Source organism: Leopardus geoffroyi, chromosome C3, assembly GCF_018350155.1.
Source record: "Leopardus geoffroyi isolate Oge1 chromosome C3, O.geoffroyi_Oge1_pat1.0, whole genome shotgun sequence".
Lineage (NCBI taxonomy): Eukaryota > Metazoa > Chordata > Mammalia > Carnivora > Felidae > Leopardus > Leopardus geoffroyi.
Genome location: NC_059338.1, coordinates 71,816,817 through 71,833,546, shown reverse-complemented (window position 1 = coordinate 71,833,546; position 16,730 = coordinate 71,816,817). Strand labels below are relative to the sequence as shown.

The following is a 16,730-nucleotide window of genomic DNA, read 5'->3' as shown; positions in this document are numbered from 1 at the left end:
ACGGGGCAGGGATGGCCAGGGGCTTCAGGAACAGGTGTCTTGCTCACCCACTCACCAGGCCCCTGCCTGCCCAGCCAGGTTCTCCTGTGCCCACCTCGACCCGACCAGCCCTGGTATCCCATCCCCAAGCCCCAGAGACCCAGGTGCCGGTGCCCACCCCACGTGCCTGCTCCTACAGGCCCTCACCTTCCCTGTCCAGACCCGTTCCTCCCTCTGGAGGGTGCTGCCTTCCTCCCAGAAGGAGACTGACCTCCCTCCCTGCTTCCTGTCCTGACCTGTCCCTACCTGTCCCGCCCGAGGATGAACTTCCCACACGGCCCTGCCTCGCCCAGCACAGGAAGAAGTGGAGGACGTGGGGTGGACGTTCCCTTCTCAGCCTGGAGGGCAGCCAGCTGTGAACTTGGGAGAGCCCTCTCCCTGCCGTGCACCTCAGGGAGGCGCCGTCCGGCAGGGAGCCCCCACACTAGGACCCTGCTGGGAGGGGGACTCCCAGACAAGCAGCCACAGGCTGTCACACCCAGGGCAGGAAGGGTTGGGAACACGCGTTTATTTGAGGCACCGAGGCAGCAGGCAGACTCCAGTATGGGGTGGAGGGAGGGGGTGGGGGCCGCGACTGGAGTTGGGGGTGGGAACCGATTCCTGGGTCCAGCAGTCAAGTCCAGACACACTGGAACCCCGTCTTCCAAAAGGCTACCCTTAAAGTGGGGCGTAGAAATGCCAGAGAAAAGAAGTTCTGGTGTGGACTCGGGGAGCTCGGCGGCTGCTAATGCCGGACCCCTGGCACTTATCCCGCACACACACGGGCCCGGACACGGCCACATACTCGCACACACACCACAGGGGCACCCGTCACATGCGTCCACACAGCTGAGTTTACACAGTCACCTGTGGCAACAGCACACTTGCCCTTCTGGGACACAGTGGCAGAGAGCACATCTTCCACACCACCTGGGGGCAGACACAGCCTGGACGGGGCAGGGCCTGGGGCTTACGTGTGCCTCCTAGAGTGTCCCCAGGACTCAGTTCTGACTCTGGGACCCTCAGGCTCCAGCCCTCATCCCTTCCCAGGTTCCCCGAGGAAGGTCACGTCACTGCCTGAGAAGTGAGGGCAGCCGGCCCCTCTTAGGGCAGGTGCAGGCCCGGGGGCCTGACCAGTGGGGGGACCGAGGGTGGGGAGGGCTGGGAGAACTGGGATCAAGCAGGGTGACGAGTCAAAGGAAGAGGGGCCGGGCCTTCCTTCCTGAGCTGGGGGAGTCTGGGCCGGCTGTAGGGCCCCGGCGGTCAGGGCCCAAGCCGCTGCAGGGCGGACAGCAGACTGAGCAGGAGCCCGAGGCCCAACACGGTGCCACTGGCCCTCAGCCCCCCGCCGGCTGTGCTGATGTTGCACAGGAAATTCTGGCAGCAATAGGTGCCCACAGACGCCACGCCGAGGTTGATGCTGGGGCTGGGGCAGATCGGGGAGCAGCCCTTGTTCAGGGTATGGCCGAAGTCCACCAGGTTCCCTAGGCGGGAAGACAAGGCTGTGAGGGTAAGGACAGAGGGCAAAGGCCCAGGAAGCGGGGAGAGGCCGGCCGCTGGCACTCACGGATACCGGCGGAGGCAGGCACCAGGGCTCACCGATGCCCAGAGCCCGGCAGAGGCAGGTACCGGCACTCACCGATGCCGGCGGAGGCAGATACGGTCACGCAGTAGTTGTCCGAGTCCGAGCAGATGGTTGGTTTTAGGCAGTAGAAATTACTGTTCTGATTCGTGCAAGAGAAGCACACCAGGGAGTGAGCTGCAGAAGAAGGGGGGCATGCTGTAGGTGACACCTGTCTCAAGCCGGGGAACCTTCCCTTCCAGTCCTGAGCCAACACCAACACCCAATCATTTGCAGATGCTAACAGAGCAATTATCACATTCCAGACTCTGGTGGAGACCCAAAAAGACAATGAATGACTGGGGACCCCGATCCTGAAGGGACTCCAGGGCCACCCCAGTGCACAGTGATAAGTGTGTTGGGGGCAGAACCCAGGCCTCCAGGGGGAGCAGGAAGCCTGACCCCCCGCTTTGCTGGGGGAGGGGCCCCGCTAGGCCTCCTAGAACAGGTCCCACGGGAACTGGCCTGAAGGACCCCTGGGCACTGCTCAGGAGAGAAGGTGGAGAGAGAGTCCGGGAGGAAGGCCCAGCTCACCCACAGGCCTGGGGCCCCAAGGGCATCTCACCTTGCTCCACACCCAGAAGGGCAGCCAGCAGCACCGGCAGGAAGACCTTCATACTGGAGAAGACAGGTGTCCTGTCTGGGGTCTCACAAAGGCAAAGAAAGTGGCCCTGCCTGGAGAGACATCTGGTTGGAGGACCCGGGCTGCGTGCCCCACGCCTCCCTCCTCCCAGTGGAGCCAGAGCCCCTGGCCCTGGAGCCAGGCTGCCCCCATTGTGCAGATGGCGGGGGGGAGGGGGGGCTGCCAGCTTCCAGCAGCAGAGCCAGCACACAAGGGGTCTTTCTGTTCCACTCCTGACCCACCCCTCACTCGGTGCACAGTCCTCCTGGTTGGGACCCCCCCCCAAGCCTGCTTGCGAATGGGGCCAGCTGAGGGAGCTCATTAGTCTCAGGACCAAACAGAAAGGGAGGCCAAAAGAGTGGCCCCCTGGTCGTGGTCCTGGGGGAGAGGACATAGTGACCAGCGATATTAGCCAGGCTGCATCCAGAACCTTCCATGAGCCAGCTCCATTCCTGACACGGGGTCTCAGGGGCTGGGTGGGTGCACGAGGCACACTTAGCTGAGCCCCCACCTCCAGCCGCTTCTGTGCTGAGGGCGCGGGGTGCTTTCCATTCTGTGTGTTATTCAGTGCTAAAGTGCGAGCCCACGAGTGTCTGCTCTTCCCCCATTCTGTGCCCAAAAAACAGGCTCAGGAGTCTGTGGGGGCTGCCCGGTGCCTACACCAGGACCCTCTTGTGGGCAGGGACCAGCGGCAGTGGGTGGAGAAAGCACTCGGAAGGTGACCAGCTGGCGTTCTGGCTCTCCGTACTGCAGGAGGCATGGTGTGGGAGGAGCTGCCTGGTGCCTTCTGCTGGGGACAGCCATGGGCGGGGGATGGGCATTCTAGGCCTGGGAGCTGGTTCCCAGGCACTGGGAGGAAGGAGAATATCAGAGAGAGAATAGCACCACCCCCCTCCCCCCAGCCTAGTCCTGGGTCTGGGCTGACATCTTGGGGTCAGGGACAGGAGCTGCAAATGCCCAGAAACGGTGTCATGCCCAGCGGGGGCTTGACCCCAGATCCAGACAGTTCAGGGAGGAAGGAGCCTCCCTCGTTTCCTCTTCTATAAAGTAGGGTTTGGGCATGGAGAAGCCCTGAGCTGTTCTCGAGGAAGCTCTGGAATGCCTGGCCACCGTCCCCACTGTCCACTGCCAGGCACCCAATCAAACAGGCCCCACTGGGCTGAGTCCAGGCACTGGCTGGAGTGGATGGACACCAGCAGGGTCCAGCAAAAGGAGCCCTCAGAGTGACCAGTGGGCTTCTGGGACAGCGCCATCTGGGACCCAGACAGCCTCCCCCAGGCTCATGGGCTGATTTCTGACAAAGCCAGGCATCCCGTGACTGGGGGCCAGCAGAGAAGTAAGAGCTAGTCCTCGCCCCCAGCGACAGGAAGGGGTCAGGTGGATCAGCGTGGGGGGCGGAGGCTCCCGGGCACCTCACACGCTTGCATAATCTTTGGCAGACAAGAAGCTTTCACGCCTCCCCTGGGTAGGCTCCAGTTCCAGGGGTCCCCCCGGGGAGGCCAGTGCATTCTCCCCATCCCACCGGCCCGCCAAGATCCCAGCCCCCTTCCCAAGTCAGGAAGGCTGCCCCTCCCCAGTCCCCTCGGGAGCGATGGTGGGGAACCTGGAGCTGGGTGACGGGCCCTATGCCCGCGCAGCTCTGGGTCACCCAGCCAGGAAGGGCGCCGGGTGGCGGTGTGCGCCCGCTCCAGCCCGGATCTCGGGGGATATTCGGGAGGACTGGGGGAGGGGAGTGGAGGCTCAGCCCCCTGGCACTGGGCCCACCCCTAAGCCCCGACTCCCGGCCTCCCCCGGACCCTCCGGCGTCTCCCCCGGCACCCTGCTCGCTCCCCCTACGCCCTGCCGGGCGCCGAAGGGGTCATCCCTGCTTCCCCGCCGGGATCCGGGCCCCGCCGACTCACGCGGGGCAGACGCAGGTCCACGGCCTCGCCGAGCTGCCCGAGCCTGGCGCCCAATCGCACGACACTCCCGGACTCCCGGCAGCCGAGCGGGCGGGGAACGGCGGGCGGAGTCGGCGCTCCGGCGGGCGGGGGGCGCAGGGGCGGGCAGGGGGCGGAGTCGCCGCTCCTTCGGGCGGGGGGCGGAGTTATCTTTCCGGCGGGCTGGGGGCGCGCGGGGGGCGGAGTCGGCGTTTCAGTGGGCGGGGCGGGGGCGGGGGCGGGGGCGGGGGCGGGGCCGGCGCTCGTGCGGGCGTGGGGAGCTCGGTCGGCGCGCGGGGGGCGCGGTCGGCGTTCCCGCCGGCTGGGGGTGGGCGCGGAGGCTGGTCGGGGTCGGCGTGCTTGCGGGAGGGGCGGGGGACGCGCGCGCAGCGGCAGAGTCAGAGCTCCCGCAACCGGGCGGGGCTGGCGCGCCCCCACCCGGACTCCGAGCCCTGGCCCAGGGAGGTGTCGCTGGCCCGCTGGACGCAGGCCGCTGGACATCGCGGGGCAGCCGGGCGACGCTCCGCGAGCGTGTGTGGGCGGGGGCGGCCCCTCTCCGGGAAGGCTCGTGTCGCTTCTGCCCAGTGCGGTGGGAGCGTTTCCGACCCTGGGGCCGGCTGAGGGCGGCGAGGAGGCAGGGACCTTGCCCCTGGCACGTCGCGCCCTCTGCTCCGGGCTGCCTGTGGTCCTCGGCTCCCGGCCTCGCCTCGGGGCTGAGCCGTGAGCTCTCCCGTGGGTGGGGGAGGGAGGTCGGAGGGGGGCAGTGGTGGCGGGCCACAGGGATCCCCGGCGACGGGTCCATCTTTGCTCGTTCTGGACCCCTTTTTCCTCTGGGCGCAGGGCCGCTTCTTATGTGGCTGCGCCACTGGGCCAAGACACTCCGCCAGGATGCTCTCAGGCCCCCAGCTCACTCTGCAGCGGGGGTGGGACGGGGGTGGGGGGGGGGTCCGTTCCCAAAGCCAGCCTGATCTGACCTCCGGGCCAGAGCCTAGGGGGCCGTTAGAACAAAGCCAGCATCCTTAGCCTGATGGCAAAGCCTTTCATGGGTCCTCTCAGTAGATAGTCCCTGGCTGGACCTGCACCACCCGCTCTGGGCAGCACCCCCCCCCCGCCCCCCGCCGTGTCCCTGCATCCTGCCTGTCATTGGCCAGGGAGGGAGACCACGCACAGCCCACGGGGAGCTGAAGACGCTGTGTTTTGCCCACAGGCCAGGGCTGCCTGGCCCTCCTCGCCTCCTCCCTTTGCCGGTTTATTCCTCTCCTTGTAGAGACCTGCAGTTTGCTGAGTCTCTGCCACTTTCTTGTTTTTGAAATATACTTCACACAGTCACAACACACTTCCGGTGGGGAGCTATGGCACCTGGCCTTGTCTCTCAGCCTTTCTCGGTGGCACCTGGGTGACAGTGGAGGAGGGCCCCAGAGGAAGAGGCTTCTTAACTTTATAGTTGGGGAGGGGAGGGGAAGGAGCTGAGGGGAGGGGGAGGGGAGGAGGAGGGAGCTGAGACAGAATGGCAGAGTGGCTGGGGTGGAGCTGGATGGGAATAGGGACCCTATAATGGCACCGGACACGCGGGAAAGGTCTGGGGGTGCATTAGGCACCATGTGAGTGTGCAGGGCAGGGGTATGAGTGGATGTGTGGCTGGTGTGTATGAGTATGCATGTAAGTGTGTGTGTGTGTGTGTGCGCGTGTGTGTTTGTCTTCACAGTGTCAGGATCAGGGTCAGACCTTGCCTGGTTTTCTGTAACATCCAGATGACGTGGGAGAGATCAATTTGGGAAGACTTTGGGGGCTCTTTTCCTTGGAGGCTGAAGGTGGGGCTCTGTGTGTGTCACAAAATGTCCCCAGCCAAGGAGTGGTGGCATCTGTGGGGTTCCATGTTCCCCAGGGACATGCAGTAGGTTCCTCTTCTGGATCTGACCTCTGGAGGGCAGGATGGGGGCCTTGGTGGCACTTTCTCATCCTTTCCCCGTGCAGCACCTTGCTGGTGTCTTAGTCTCAGCTTTGGGCTTATCCTGGAAGGGGGAGTGTGAAGTTCCTTTGGCACTTCAAAGGTGGCCCGTTCCCACCTTCCTGGAAGGGAACTGGATGAATCTCGGTCCCCACAAGAGGCATACATGTTATCTTGGCCCTGCCCATCTTCCTTGTTGATTCCCTCCAGCAGGTCAGCCCTTGAGGACAGGGGAATCCGTGTGCCCAGCACCCAGGCCACCTCTGGCCCATGGCGGGTGCTCACCCATGGTGAGTGAAAGCAAAAGTAGGCTCTGCCTTGAGACAGGACCCTGTGATTCAGAGGGCTCTTGTGTGAACAACCGACTCACAAAATGTCCCCAAGGTCACTGCCACACGTCAGCCAGGAGACTCCAATGTCCTTTGAAAAATGCCAGACTCAAATCTGAACACACGTGGCCAAGCCAGGGGGTTTGTGCAATGCCGGATGATATAATCTGTGGGGTCCTTTGGGAAACCGGGGTGGGAAGGCCAGGCTGGCTCCCTCCAAGCTTGCTCTCTGTGTAGTCAGTTGGGCAAGTCTGAACAGGTGGGTGTCGTGGCCGTGCCCTGGAACCCATTCCTCCTGAAGAAGACCCCGCATCCAGGGGCTTGGCATACCCGGGAGCTACCGGCCAGAGGGGTTCCTTGGGCTCAAAGTGATGGCAGGAGGGTTCCTCTAATAGGCCTGCCCACCCCCCTCCCCGTGGCAGGCTGCTCACACTCCCTCCTTCAATCCAGAACTGTGGGAGCCTGCTTTGTGTACACTGGACACCCACCGGAGCGGTCGGGTGTGTATCCACCTGCCTGAGGGTCTGGCTGTGCCTGTGACTCCCCTGCCTCTGCTTCCCTTTCTTGGGCTTGTCAAGAACTTTGAGTTTGCAAACTAACTGTGCGTTTCCTGGGTCAGCTTCCTCTCCCCTACCCCACACCCAAACCCAGCACAGACTGCTTTTTCTTTCCCTGTCCTAGTTCGCCTCACCTCTGATTGGGCAGACGCTGTCCTGAGGAGGGCCCAATGGTAGAGGGAGGTGGGTGCAGCCCTGGCGAAATGGCCCCCTGCATGGGCACTCCCTGTGAGCTGGTGCCTTCTCACCCTGCAAAGGGCCCGGGTCCCCACTGCAGCTGTGCCTGGCCCCGGCATCCAGCACCCCACCACAGGCCTGCCGGCTCCAGGGTCCCCACACTGGCCGGGTTGGACCCCTGAAGGAATGACCGAGTGAAGAGGTGGGAGAGTCCACACAGCACAGAGGCCCAGATGCTCCAGGACAGAGTGGCGTCCACGCAAGTGACCCAGCCCTCCCGCAGTCAGGCACATTTAGTTTTCCAGCCTTGGTTCCCGAAGTCCCTGGCTGAGCCCAGAGAGAAGGAAGGCCGGCACTGGTGAGTCCTTTGGAGGCCTCTGGTCACCGCTGCTGACGGAAGCTTGGTCGGTGCCCTGGGAAGGTGGCATCCCCCAGCTGGGTAGGGGAGTAGGAAGGCCAGCAGGCAGGAGCAGCGGGTGTTGTGCCTCTCCCAGGGTGTATGTGAACCTTTCCTACGTGCTCTCGGGGGAGTTTTCTCCTGGCCAGGACTGCTGAGGCTTGAGTTATGAGCCCTTTGAGTTGGGGGCGGGGGGGCGCGCATATTTGCTGCTGTATGTCTCCCGTCCTGTCCAGGGTCTGCACCCAAGTGTGAGCGTGGTTAGGCAGGTCCCGGTTGGGTCCCTGGCCGAGGAAGGCGGCGTCCTGAACTGGGAAGGAATGGTGCCCGCTGCCCTCACCAGAGGTATCCATAGGGCCACTCTTGGGACCTGAGCTAACAGGAACCTGGCTTGGGGTGCTGAGTCTGCAGAGGTGGCTGTGGGGTGCAGAGAGCATAAGAGGTGCCATTTTCCAGCATTCTGCCATCTCATTGGAAGAGGGAAGCACCCATCCCCCGCCCCCGGGTGTGTCGGGCGGCCACGGCTGTCTGTCTGCGGGTGCTGTTCCGAGGCTGCTGGCGGGTGCTGTTGGCCTCCTTGGGCCCCAGCATCAGCCTCTCAGTGGCCCCGTGCTCCCACCTGGAGCTGCCCACCCTGCCCCGGGGCCTGGGGACTCCTACTGCTCAGGTCCCTGCTTAGGGGTCCCGTGGGAAAGTGTGCAAGCCCTGCACCCCCTTCCTGCCACCTTGTCTCATGTAGGGGCAGAACCCGGGCCGGGAGCCAGCCACGGAGGTCTTGGGCTGGGCCCTGCAGGCCTCTACCACTCTGGGGCTCTAGCTGGGTCGGAGGCAAGGCCACGTGTGGCAGTGGGGCCTCAGCACGTGAGGAGAGCAGCCCAAGGGACCGGCAACTGCTGTGTGGCTCTGTACCCCTGCCTTATCTCTGGGGGCCCAGCTCCGCATCTCCCAGTGGAGCCTCACACACCCCTCTCAGGCTGGCTCCCACTTGTCTCGGAGTCCAAAGCGCTACTGTGATTTCAGAGCATCTGCTCCAACCACAGGCTCCCACCTCAGTGCCTTTGCACATCTGTTCCCAGTCCCGGAACAGGAAGTCTGCTCCAGGCCTCCTTGGCCTGCACCCTTGCTTCTCTGCTCAAGTGCCCATATCGGGGCGCTCTCTCCCCTCCTGCCGGGGTGGTCCCTGCCGCTCCCCCCTGACATCCAGTACTGCCTGGGAAGTACTAGGTGCTCAGTGAATACCCAGACGAGCACATTTGAATGCAAACACAGCTTGAAAGCTGGTGCTGTGGGTAGAAAGTCACACCTAGAATTTAGAAGTGTGATGTTTGCAAGAATAGCACTGCGGGGGTGGGGGGGTTGGCAGGAGGGAGCGCTGCAGGCAGGGGTGCTGGGGCCACAGTCCGCGGCTGCTTCACACACAAGACTGCAGACTTCCTGGAGGCACAGGCCAAGACCCTCCTCAAATGGCCTTGTGGCCAGCTGGGTGGAGCCTCTGTGACTGTGCCTGCTGCACTGTCAGCAGACTCAGAAGGGCTCTCGGACGGCGCGTGGGAATCAGTCGCAGGGTTTGTCACAGAGCACCGAGAAGACCCCTCACCTAGATGATGGCTGTCCCAGGACAAGTTAAGGATCTTCAGAGTGAAAACTTTCTTTTATCTTTTAATTTCTCCAAGTTAAGGACATAGGGCAGTGGCCGATGGAGAAGCTGGGGTCTGAGAGGCCCACGGGGGCTGGGGACCTGGAGGCTGATATTTGCTGACGGTTGATGGAGACACGGAGGGCAGGGGCCTCCCTTACAGCAATGCCTGGGGAGCTCCCCGCCCGAGCGTACCTGGAAAGACATTACTGCCTATTTGGCTTTAAAAGGTCCTGGCCTGGTCTCAACTAGGCAGTGATCAGCCACACCCCTCGTCCCACCAAGTTCTGGGCCCTCCAGTGGTGTTGCGTAGCCCCTGGTGGGGGCCTCCCGCACAAGGGGGGTGGCCTTGGGAGGCTCCCTCTGTCACCAGCCTTAGGGCCGTATCCCAGTCCCCGGTGCTAGACGGGAGCCAGGGTCACAGGGGGTCATCAGCATGGGTCAGAACATTGGCCCAGAGGACTGCCCGCCCCCCATACTGCCCCCCTTCTAGCCAGCTTCCCCCTCCCTCCGCCTGCCTGTTCTCCCAGCCCCAGGGGAGCCCTGCAGAACCCGGGAGCCTTCCTCCCCTCCCCACCTCCAGGAAGGCCCTGCCCAGAGGGACCACCTCCAGCACCGCCCCCTCCCTCAGCCCCCACCCCCACCCTTTCCCTTGCCTCTCCCTTCCCCCCCGGGGCCCCTTCCCTTTCCCTGACCCCTCCCTGTTTCCCTGCCGAAGGCTGTGGTCGGTCTGGTCCAGCTGGGTCTCCATTTTCCTGGACACTCTGTGGATTCACTCACATGGTCTGGGGACAAGCCAGCTTCATCCTTTCCCTGCTGTCCCTGCCCTGGGCCCCGGTCAGGACCCTTCAGGCTGGCCCAGCGGATCTCCCCAACTTGAGTGTTTGTGGTATGGGAAACAAAGTCAAAAGAAAAAAGTAAGTTCCCTTACTGCCTACAGCCCAGCGACAAGTCCTTGAAACAGGCAGAGTGGCATTCCTATAGGAGCTGGCTGCTTCCATGATGACACTTTGCTCAGGGCAAAAGACAATCTTATCCCGACCCCCCAGGGTCCTGTAAGTCTACTTTAACATATAAAAACTCCTTTGGAAACTTCCTTTATCTCTACCCCCCAAGATATATGCTGGCAATCATCCTCCCCGCTTATGGCCCCTCATATACATCTGAAGGAGACTTACTCTGTCCCTAACCCCGGCCCAACCTGAGGGTATATAATCAGTCACCTGTCACAACCCCAGTGCAGCTCTTCCTGCCTACGGGTCCCGTCCCTGTGCTTTATTTATTTATTTTTTTAATTTTTTAAAAGTTTTTATTTATTTTTGAGACAGAGACAGAGCATGAGCAGGGAAGGGGCAGAGACAGAGGGAGACATAGAATCTGAAACAGGCTCCAGGCTCCGAGCTGTCCGCACAGAGCCCGACGCGGGGCTCAAACTCACGGACGGTGAGATCATGACCTAAGCCGAAGTCGGACGCTCAACGGACTGAGCCACCCAGGCGCCCCTTCTCGCCCCCCCCCCGCCCCCGTGCTTTAATAAAATCATCTTTTTACACCGAAGACGTCTCAAGAGTTCTTTCTTGGCCGTCAGCCCTGGAACTCACCCCCGCCCCAACAGAAGCCCATCACTGGGGCGCCTCCCCTCTCACAGGAAATCTGCTTTGAGGTAGGCAAGGCGCCCTGGGGGGCTGGGAAGAGCCCTCCAGGGGGAGACCGGCTGCAGTCCGGCTGGGGGTGGGACCCTGTCCGCGGTCCCTGCAGCTCTGCCTGGTGGGTGCCAGGGGCCCACTTAGGTGGGAGAGTGTGTGTGGCTCTGAGTTTGTCCAACTCCAGCTGGCAGGCCGGGACTGACCCGCTGCTACCCCAGCTGAGGGGCAGGAACCAGCCATCAGTGGTCCCTGGGAGCCCAGGCAGCGGGGGGCTGGACGTGCCTCTCACACAGACAGAGCCTCGCTCCAGACTTTGACTTCAACGTGACCCTACAAACAGCCAGCGGGGTGGCCCATCAGAGGAGGCTTCCTTGGGCAGCGATGGCCTGGCTTCGGCGCCCTTCGGTGCCCTGTCTTCCCCCGAGCTGGCTCCAGAGCTCCATCCGCCTTGTGCCCCTGGGCAGCAGCCACGCTTAGCCGGCAAGGGCAGCGGCTGCGGGCCCCGGGAAGCCTCTCTTACCTTTTGCAGACTAGCCTATTTGTCAAGTTTCTGCGAGGAAACGCAGAAAACTCACCCCGCGGCGTACCAAATGGGAAAGGAGGTGAGCTGGGCTGTCCCCCGGCCCAGGGGGTAAGGATAGAGTCCAACCCGCCAAGAGAGGGCGGGTTCCCGGAAGCCCAAAGGTCCCGCCTCGGCCCCTCTTCTCACACCCTGCCACCAACCGGCCCTCCACCCCTCAGGCCAACTCCCTGTGCCAGAAGGGAAAAGAAGGGAAGGGGAGGAGAGGGGAGGGGAGGGAAGGGAAGGGAAGGGAGAGGCGGGGGAAGGGGAAGTGGGGAGGGAAGGGTGAGGAGGGCTGTCAATCTGGGTGCTTCGGAAGCAGACCCCAAGGGAGAGTGAGAGGTTCCGGAGAGGGGTCCTCAGGGGCTCTACGAAGGATACGGGAGGAGGAAGCAGGGAGGAGGGGGGCAAAGCCTTCTGGCCCGGTGCGGGGAGGGCAGGAGGGAGGCCTGGGAGAGGGGCGACTCTCTGGAGGGCAGCTGGGGAGCGCCCGTGGAGGAGCAGGTGGGTGTGGGGCAGGGTCCCCGAGGATCTTTGAGCCGTTCACACAGCTCATGACTTTGGGTCGTTGAGTTCCCCGACACCCCCGGAGCCAGGCGTCAGTCTGGGCCCGGGGAGGATTCTCTCTGGGCCAGGGGTGGGATTCAGGCCTTGGCGGAGGCTGGGCCGCAGTCCTGCCCCTTCCCGGGGAGGGGGGGGGGCACGAGCCTCCCCCACCCCTCCAGGAGGCTGGTGCCTTAGTGAGTACACCTTTCCACATTCGTGACCCAAATCCTATACATATATCTGCAATATATATATAAATCCTCCTATCCTTCCTGTGTCGGGGCACTCGGTATTTTCTATTCTACCCAGTTCTGTCTCGCTCCACTCTATTTTTGTATTTAAAAACATCTAATCAAAAGCCCCTATTACTGATGTCACATCAGCCTGGAAGGCACCACAAAAGCCCCTAGTTCACGACACTTATCTTTCAGAAGGCTTATGAGGCCCTTCTTAGAGGAAATCGAGTTGCCTAAGTAACTAATTTCCGTTCGTGAAAGAAACGGAATGTTCAGTGCAGATGAACTTGACCTGAGCTGTGGAAGCGGCGCCTGGCCCCGCTGTGAAGTGCGGGTGGCCTCCTGGAGTCCCACAGGCGCCCCCCACACCTGGGGACCCTCCGAGGGGTCCCCTGTGCCCTCGAGCAGAGCAGGCGGCGAGCAGATGGCGAGCGGGCTGCAGGAAAGGAGCCCTGCGGGTGCGACCCGCTCCTCGGGCCTCCCAGGCTCCGTGTCAGCAGTGCCTCCCCTCGTACAGGAGCTCGGAGCCCGGGGGACGGCTGACTCGGGTCCGCGGGTCCACCCGGAGATGGGCAGACGGGGGTCAACTCGCGGTCTGGGGCAGGAAGAGGCGGGCGGTGGGGGCCTCTTGGGCGGGGGGGGGGGGGGGGGGGGGGGCGGGGAGGGAAGAGAAGCTGAGGGGTGGGGTGAGGCAAGGATGGGCAGACACAGCCGGAGAGGAAGAGGAGCCCAGGCCTGGGGGCGCCCGGACCACGTGGGCGGGCGGCGAGCCTGCGCTGAGTGCGCGCGCGCGCGCGTGCACGAGCGGATGAGCCGCAGTACCGGAACGTGCCTGTAGGGGGAGCCAGGTAAGAAGACTCAGCTCACCTGTAGACTCTTCGTCTGCCCTCCGAGGAAGGGGGTGCACCCCCTACCGGGTGCAGCAAAGGACAGGGTTCCCCACCTCCCCTCTCTTACAGCATTCGCTTGAGAAAACTTGTCCTTGTGAATTCTTTCGCTGCCCCTTGGAGATGCATTTCAGTCTCTCCAAGAGGGGACTTGAGGATGGGCTGTGAGAGCCGATGGTGGGTGCCGTCCCCCAGGCCTACTCCTTCGTCTGGAGACTCAGAACCAGGGGGCTGCCCCTGCGTGGCGGGTGAAAGGTGAGGTTGCCAGGGCCCTTGCCATCCCTCCCATGCACCCACACTCCGGTTCAGTGCTGATTCAATAATGTAATTTGATGAAGTTTTGGGGTGATGGTGGAATGGTCTGTAGCCGACGACCAAGAAAGAATTCTTGAGGACGTCTTGGTGCAAAAAAAGGTGATTTTATTAAAGCATGGGGGCAGGACCTGTGGGTAGGAAGAGCTGCACTGGGCTTGTGACAAGTAACTCATTATACACCCTCAGGTTGGGAGGGGATCAGGGATAGAGTCTCTAAGGTATTTTTGAAGCAAGGTTTCCAGGACCTTGAGGGGCTAACCGTTGCTACGGAAACACCATTTATTACTGTTTCATAAACCTCACTCGCGAGGTTTCAGATGCATATCCAGGGCCATAAGCTTGGAGTATGATTGCCAGCATATATCCTGGGGCAGTTGAGACAAAGGAAGTTTCCCAAGGAATTTTTATATGTTAAAGTAGACTTACAGGATGGGGGATTGGAGGGGGTGGGAGGGGGTCAGGACAATGTTAAGCCAATGTTCCCTTTTGTCCCCAGCAAAGTGTCATCATTGAGGCAGCTGAGCTCCTAGAGGCAGGTCACTCTGCTGTTTCAAGGACTTGTCAATGGGCTGTAGGCAGTAAGGGAACTTAGTTTTTATTTGCCTTAGTTTCCCACATCGCCATGGCAAGCACTTAAGCCCCTTTCCTTTGTTCTTGGGCGGCCAGGAGTGTCTGAGGAATATCACACAGATCCCACCGGGCAGTGTGGGAGGTGCCAGCCTGTATTTTGCCCTCAGCAACACCCCCCTATGCTCCCTCATCATATCCCCTTGAACAATTTTGACCCTTAAATCTTTCAGGTTGCTGAAGGTGGAAGGTCTCATCTTCTGTAGCTTCTTGCTGCTGAGAAGGGGTGTAGAGATGTCCCTACCTACATGGGTCAGTATTGGTCAGGTGGGGAATGCATGAAGGAATCAACGAAAAGCAGAGGCAGCTGAATCCAACATGGACAGTAAGGTGGTATCTCTGTGGGTAAGGATCGTCTGTCATCGAGAAGCCATTGCAGCAATGGAATCTCTGCACCAAGCAAAAGGACACGGGAGAAAACAGCAAAACATAACTAGAATAACTAGAAAGATTAGCTCGAATAAAAGTTCTTTACTAGTTGACAAGAATCCTCCCAGTCCAAGAGTTTAACCAATCGTCAACGGAAAGAGAGGGATTGCGTAAAACATCACTTTGAGTATTCGGGTCAGTTAGAAATCCCGAAATATTTGTGTGGTCGTCTGGAGCGCACACACAGCACTTTGTTTTTGTGAGAGTGTAAGTTCCACGTTGTGCAGCAGTTAGAACATCTAATGCCATTCTATTTTGTAGAACCGTTTCATGCATTTGAGTTATTTTAGTATTTAATACTATAATGTTAGCTTGAGAGTCATTTAAGGCCTTCACCATGTAACAGACGTTGTATCGCCATCCTATAGACTCTGTTTTGTTCAGTAAGCAATCAGATCATTAATAAGAGGTATTGTTTTTAGAAACAAGAAAAGTAGAGGTTAATAGTTAGAGCAAACTACAAACCCAGGGCCTCCCTGTGCTGCCAGTGAGATTTTTAGATGTCTGGCTTGGAGCCTCCTCAGATGAGAGTGAGAACAGGCAGCAGGAATCAGATGGGTCTTTCTGGTTTGTAACTCAAATGCCTGTGGTGGTCCTTTTGAATGGCCCATTGTAAGAAGGAATTGTTAGTACAAACTGGGAGAGGAGAATGAAAAGGAAAGATACAACATCATAAGAGAAGTTTGAGGTCTTCCACAGGCTTGAAAGAATAAGAAGGCACATTAGTCTGCTCATTGGCTTCTCGGGAAGGGGGCACAGGCTTTACTTAGATACGGGAGCCCATGAAGAGTGGCCCTCTAACTTACTGCAGTGGGAGGACATACTATGACCCAGTAAGGGCCTTCTCATTTTGGAGTTAAGTCCGCTGCTGTATTAGACTTTTAATCCTTTACATAAACCAGGGATGGGTTTCTAGTAACTGTCAGATCAGGTTTAGGGAGGACATGGTTTGCCTATTTAGAGATTTATGAATTAACCCAGCCTCAAGTGAATAATAAAGCACTGTAGTCTTTATCTATTGATAGGTCGACAGTGAGAAAAGTCTTTGCACACGATTGTTCCAGGAGTCTATCCCACTTTCCAGTTGTTTAAATAATCCTATGCCCACGGGGTCTTATTATTACCCCCACAGAATAACAAGCACAGAAGATTTTCTATACATGAAATATTGTGACAATTTTTCTGAAGTTTACATCAAGCTGTCTAGTTTAGGCCAACAGCAAACATTTAAAGACAATCAGAGCTGGAATTTAACATCCATAAAGATGTGTTATTGAAACAGCGTTTCTCTCTAAAAACCTCATTTCCAGAGACAGCCAAATCAAGCCTAATTTGTTTGCAAAACAAGTCCAGTTTTAACAAACTTGGCCTAATGATTTGCATAACCTCAGCAGGAATAGTCATTGATCATAGGGATCTTTTCAAGTTTGCTTTGCTGGAACCTTTTATAAGGAATCTCCAGGTTGAACTTTTAGTACCCTCTCCAGGCCGGAAGCCAAGCCAAGTACTTCCATCGACAGTCCTGCAATACCCGTAGACTTGGGCGAATTGCTCTCCATGAGGTCCCCAATGTATCCTGAAGTCCCTGCACCTGCCAGGAAGGGACATTTTTTACCCACCTTGTGAGGTTGCTGGGAACTCTGTAAGCAGGTATCAGGCCAACATTTCCAAGGGGCTTTATGGCTCCATGTTTCACAAAGTCAACCTTAGATCCTTAGAGCTGTATGGTCATATCTGAGTCTATGCATGACTCTCATATATGACATTCCAGTCAAAGCCTTGGTAAAATAACCAATTTCCTTGGAAAATAACCATTTCCAATGGTGTCCTGTTACAAGGAGAATAGATTCTTATTGAACGTATGCAAACAATTGTAATTGCCATGAAAGAAAGAATACTCTGAGAGTTTTTGAGTTTCAGAGGGTTTAGGCAGAGAGAAAAGTTCAACGCTTCAGTTTACAAGTGAATATTTGATGACATTTTTTAGATATCTTAAGAGAAAGTTTAAAGAAAGTTTTTTTTTTAATTTTTAAAATGTTTTATTTATTTTTGACAGAGAGAGAGACAGAGCATGAGCAGGGGAGGGGCAGAGAGAGAGGGAGACACAGAATCGGAAGCAGGCTCCAGGCTCTGAGCTGTCAGCACAGAACCTGACGTGGGGCTCAAACTCACAGACCACGGGATCATGACCTGAACCGAAGTCTGATGCTCAATCAACTGAGCCACCCAGGCTCCCCAAGAGAAAGTTTCCTTAATCT

General features: G+C 59.1%; 1 protein-coding gene and 2 long non-coding RNA genes across 9 annotated transcripts; 2 read left to right on the top strand and 1 right to left on the bottom strand.

Annotated features, from left to right (window-relative positions):
- Nucleotides 1-527: 527 nt before the first annotated feature.
- LY6E (lymphocyte antigen 6 family member E) lies at nucleotides 528-4,296 on the bottom strand. Of its 3 annotated transcripts, none has more exons than XM_045453440.1 (5): nucleotides 4,163-4,281; nucleotides 2,773-3,110; nucleotides 2,205-2,314; nucleotides 1,658-1,777; nucleotides 528-1,520 (listed from the first exon to the last, which is right to left on the bottom strand). In XM_045453440.1, the coding sequence occupies exons 2-5, from the start codon at nucleotides 2,811-2,813 to the stop codon at nucleotides 1,282-1,284; spliced, it is 510 nt and encodes a 169-aa protein (XP_045309396.1). In that variant the 5' UTR covers nucleotides 2,814-3,110; nucleotides 4,163-4,281; the 3' UTR covers nucleotides 528-1,281. The 3 variants fall into 3 exon arrangements, with proteins under 3 accessions (XP_045309396.1, XP_045309397.1, XP_045309398.1); XM_045453441.1 differs by having other exon boundaries at nucleotides 528-1,502; nucleotides 4,163-4,274; XM_045453442.1 differs by lacking the exon at nucleotides 2,773-3,110 and having other exon boundaries at nucleotides 4,163-4,296.
- Nucleotides 4,297-4,482: 186 nt separating this feature from the next.
- On the top strand, nucleotides 4,483-10,519 carry LOC123585371. 5 transcript variants are annotated; one of them, XR_006706120.1, is made up of 3 exons: nucleotides 4,483-5,781; nucleotides 6,342-6,418; nucleotides 6,880-10,519. It is a non-coding gene; the product is annotated as an uncharacterized LOC123585371 (long non-coding RNA). The 5 variants fall into 5 exon arrangements; XR_006706124.1 differs by having other exon boundaries at nucleotides 4,483-6,418; nucleotides 6,908-6,957; nucleotides 7,292-10,519; XR_006706123.1 differs by having other exon boundaries at nucleotides 4,483-6,418; nucleotides 6,908-6,957; nucleotides 7,272-10,519.
- A 3,432-nt stretch (nucleotides 10,520-13,951) lies between these two features.
- Nucleotides 13,952-14,531, top strand: LOC123586546. The gene is made up of 2 exons (XR_006706870.1): nucleotides 13,952-13,994; nucleotides 14,217-14,531. It is a non-coding gene; the product is annotated as an uncharacterized LOC123586546 (long non-coding RNA).
- The last annotated feature ends 2,199 nt before the right edge of the window (nucleotides 14,532-16,730 follow it).

Excerpts from the sequence above, each read along its gene's own strand:
- LY6E (XM_045453440.1), bottom strand. The coding sequence starts at position 2,813 with ATGGAAAGCACCCCGCGCCCTCAGCACAGAAGCGGCTGGAG. Across the intron at positions 1,778-2,204 it reads CCTTCTGGGTGTGGAGCAAG|CTCACTCCCTGGTGTGCTTC; the intron begins GTGAGATGCCCT and ends CTTCTTCTGCAG. Across the intron at positions 1,521-1,657 it reads ATCTGCCTCCGCCGGCATCG|CCTTGTCTTCCCGCCTAGGG; the intron begins GTGAGTGCCGGT and ends TTACCCTCACAG.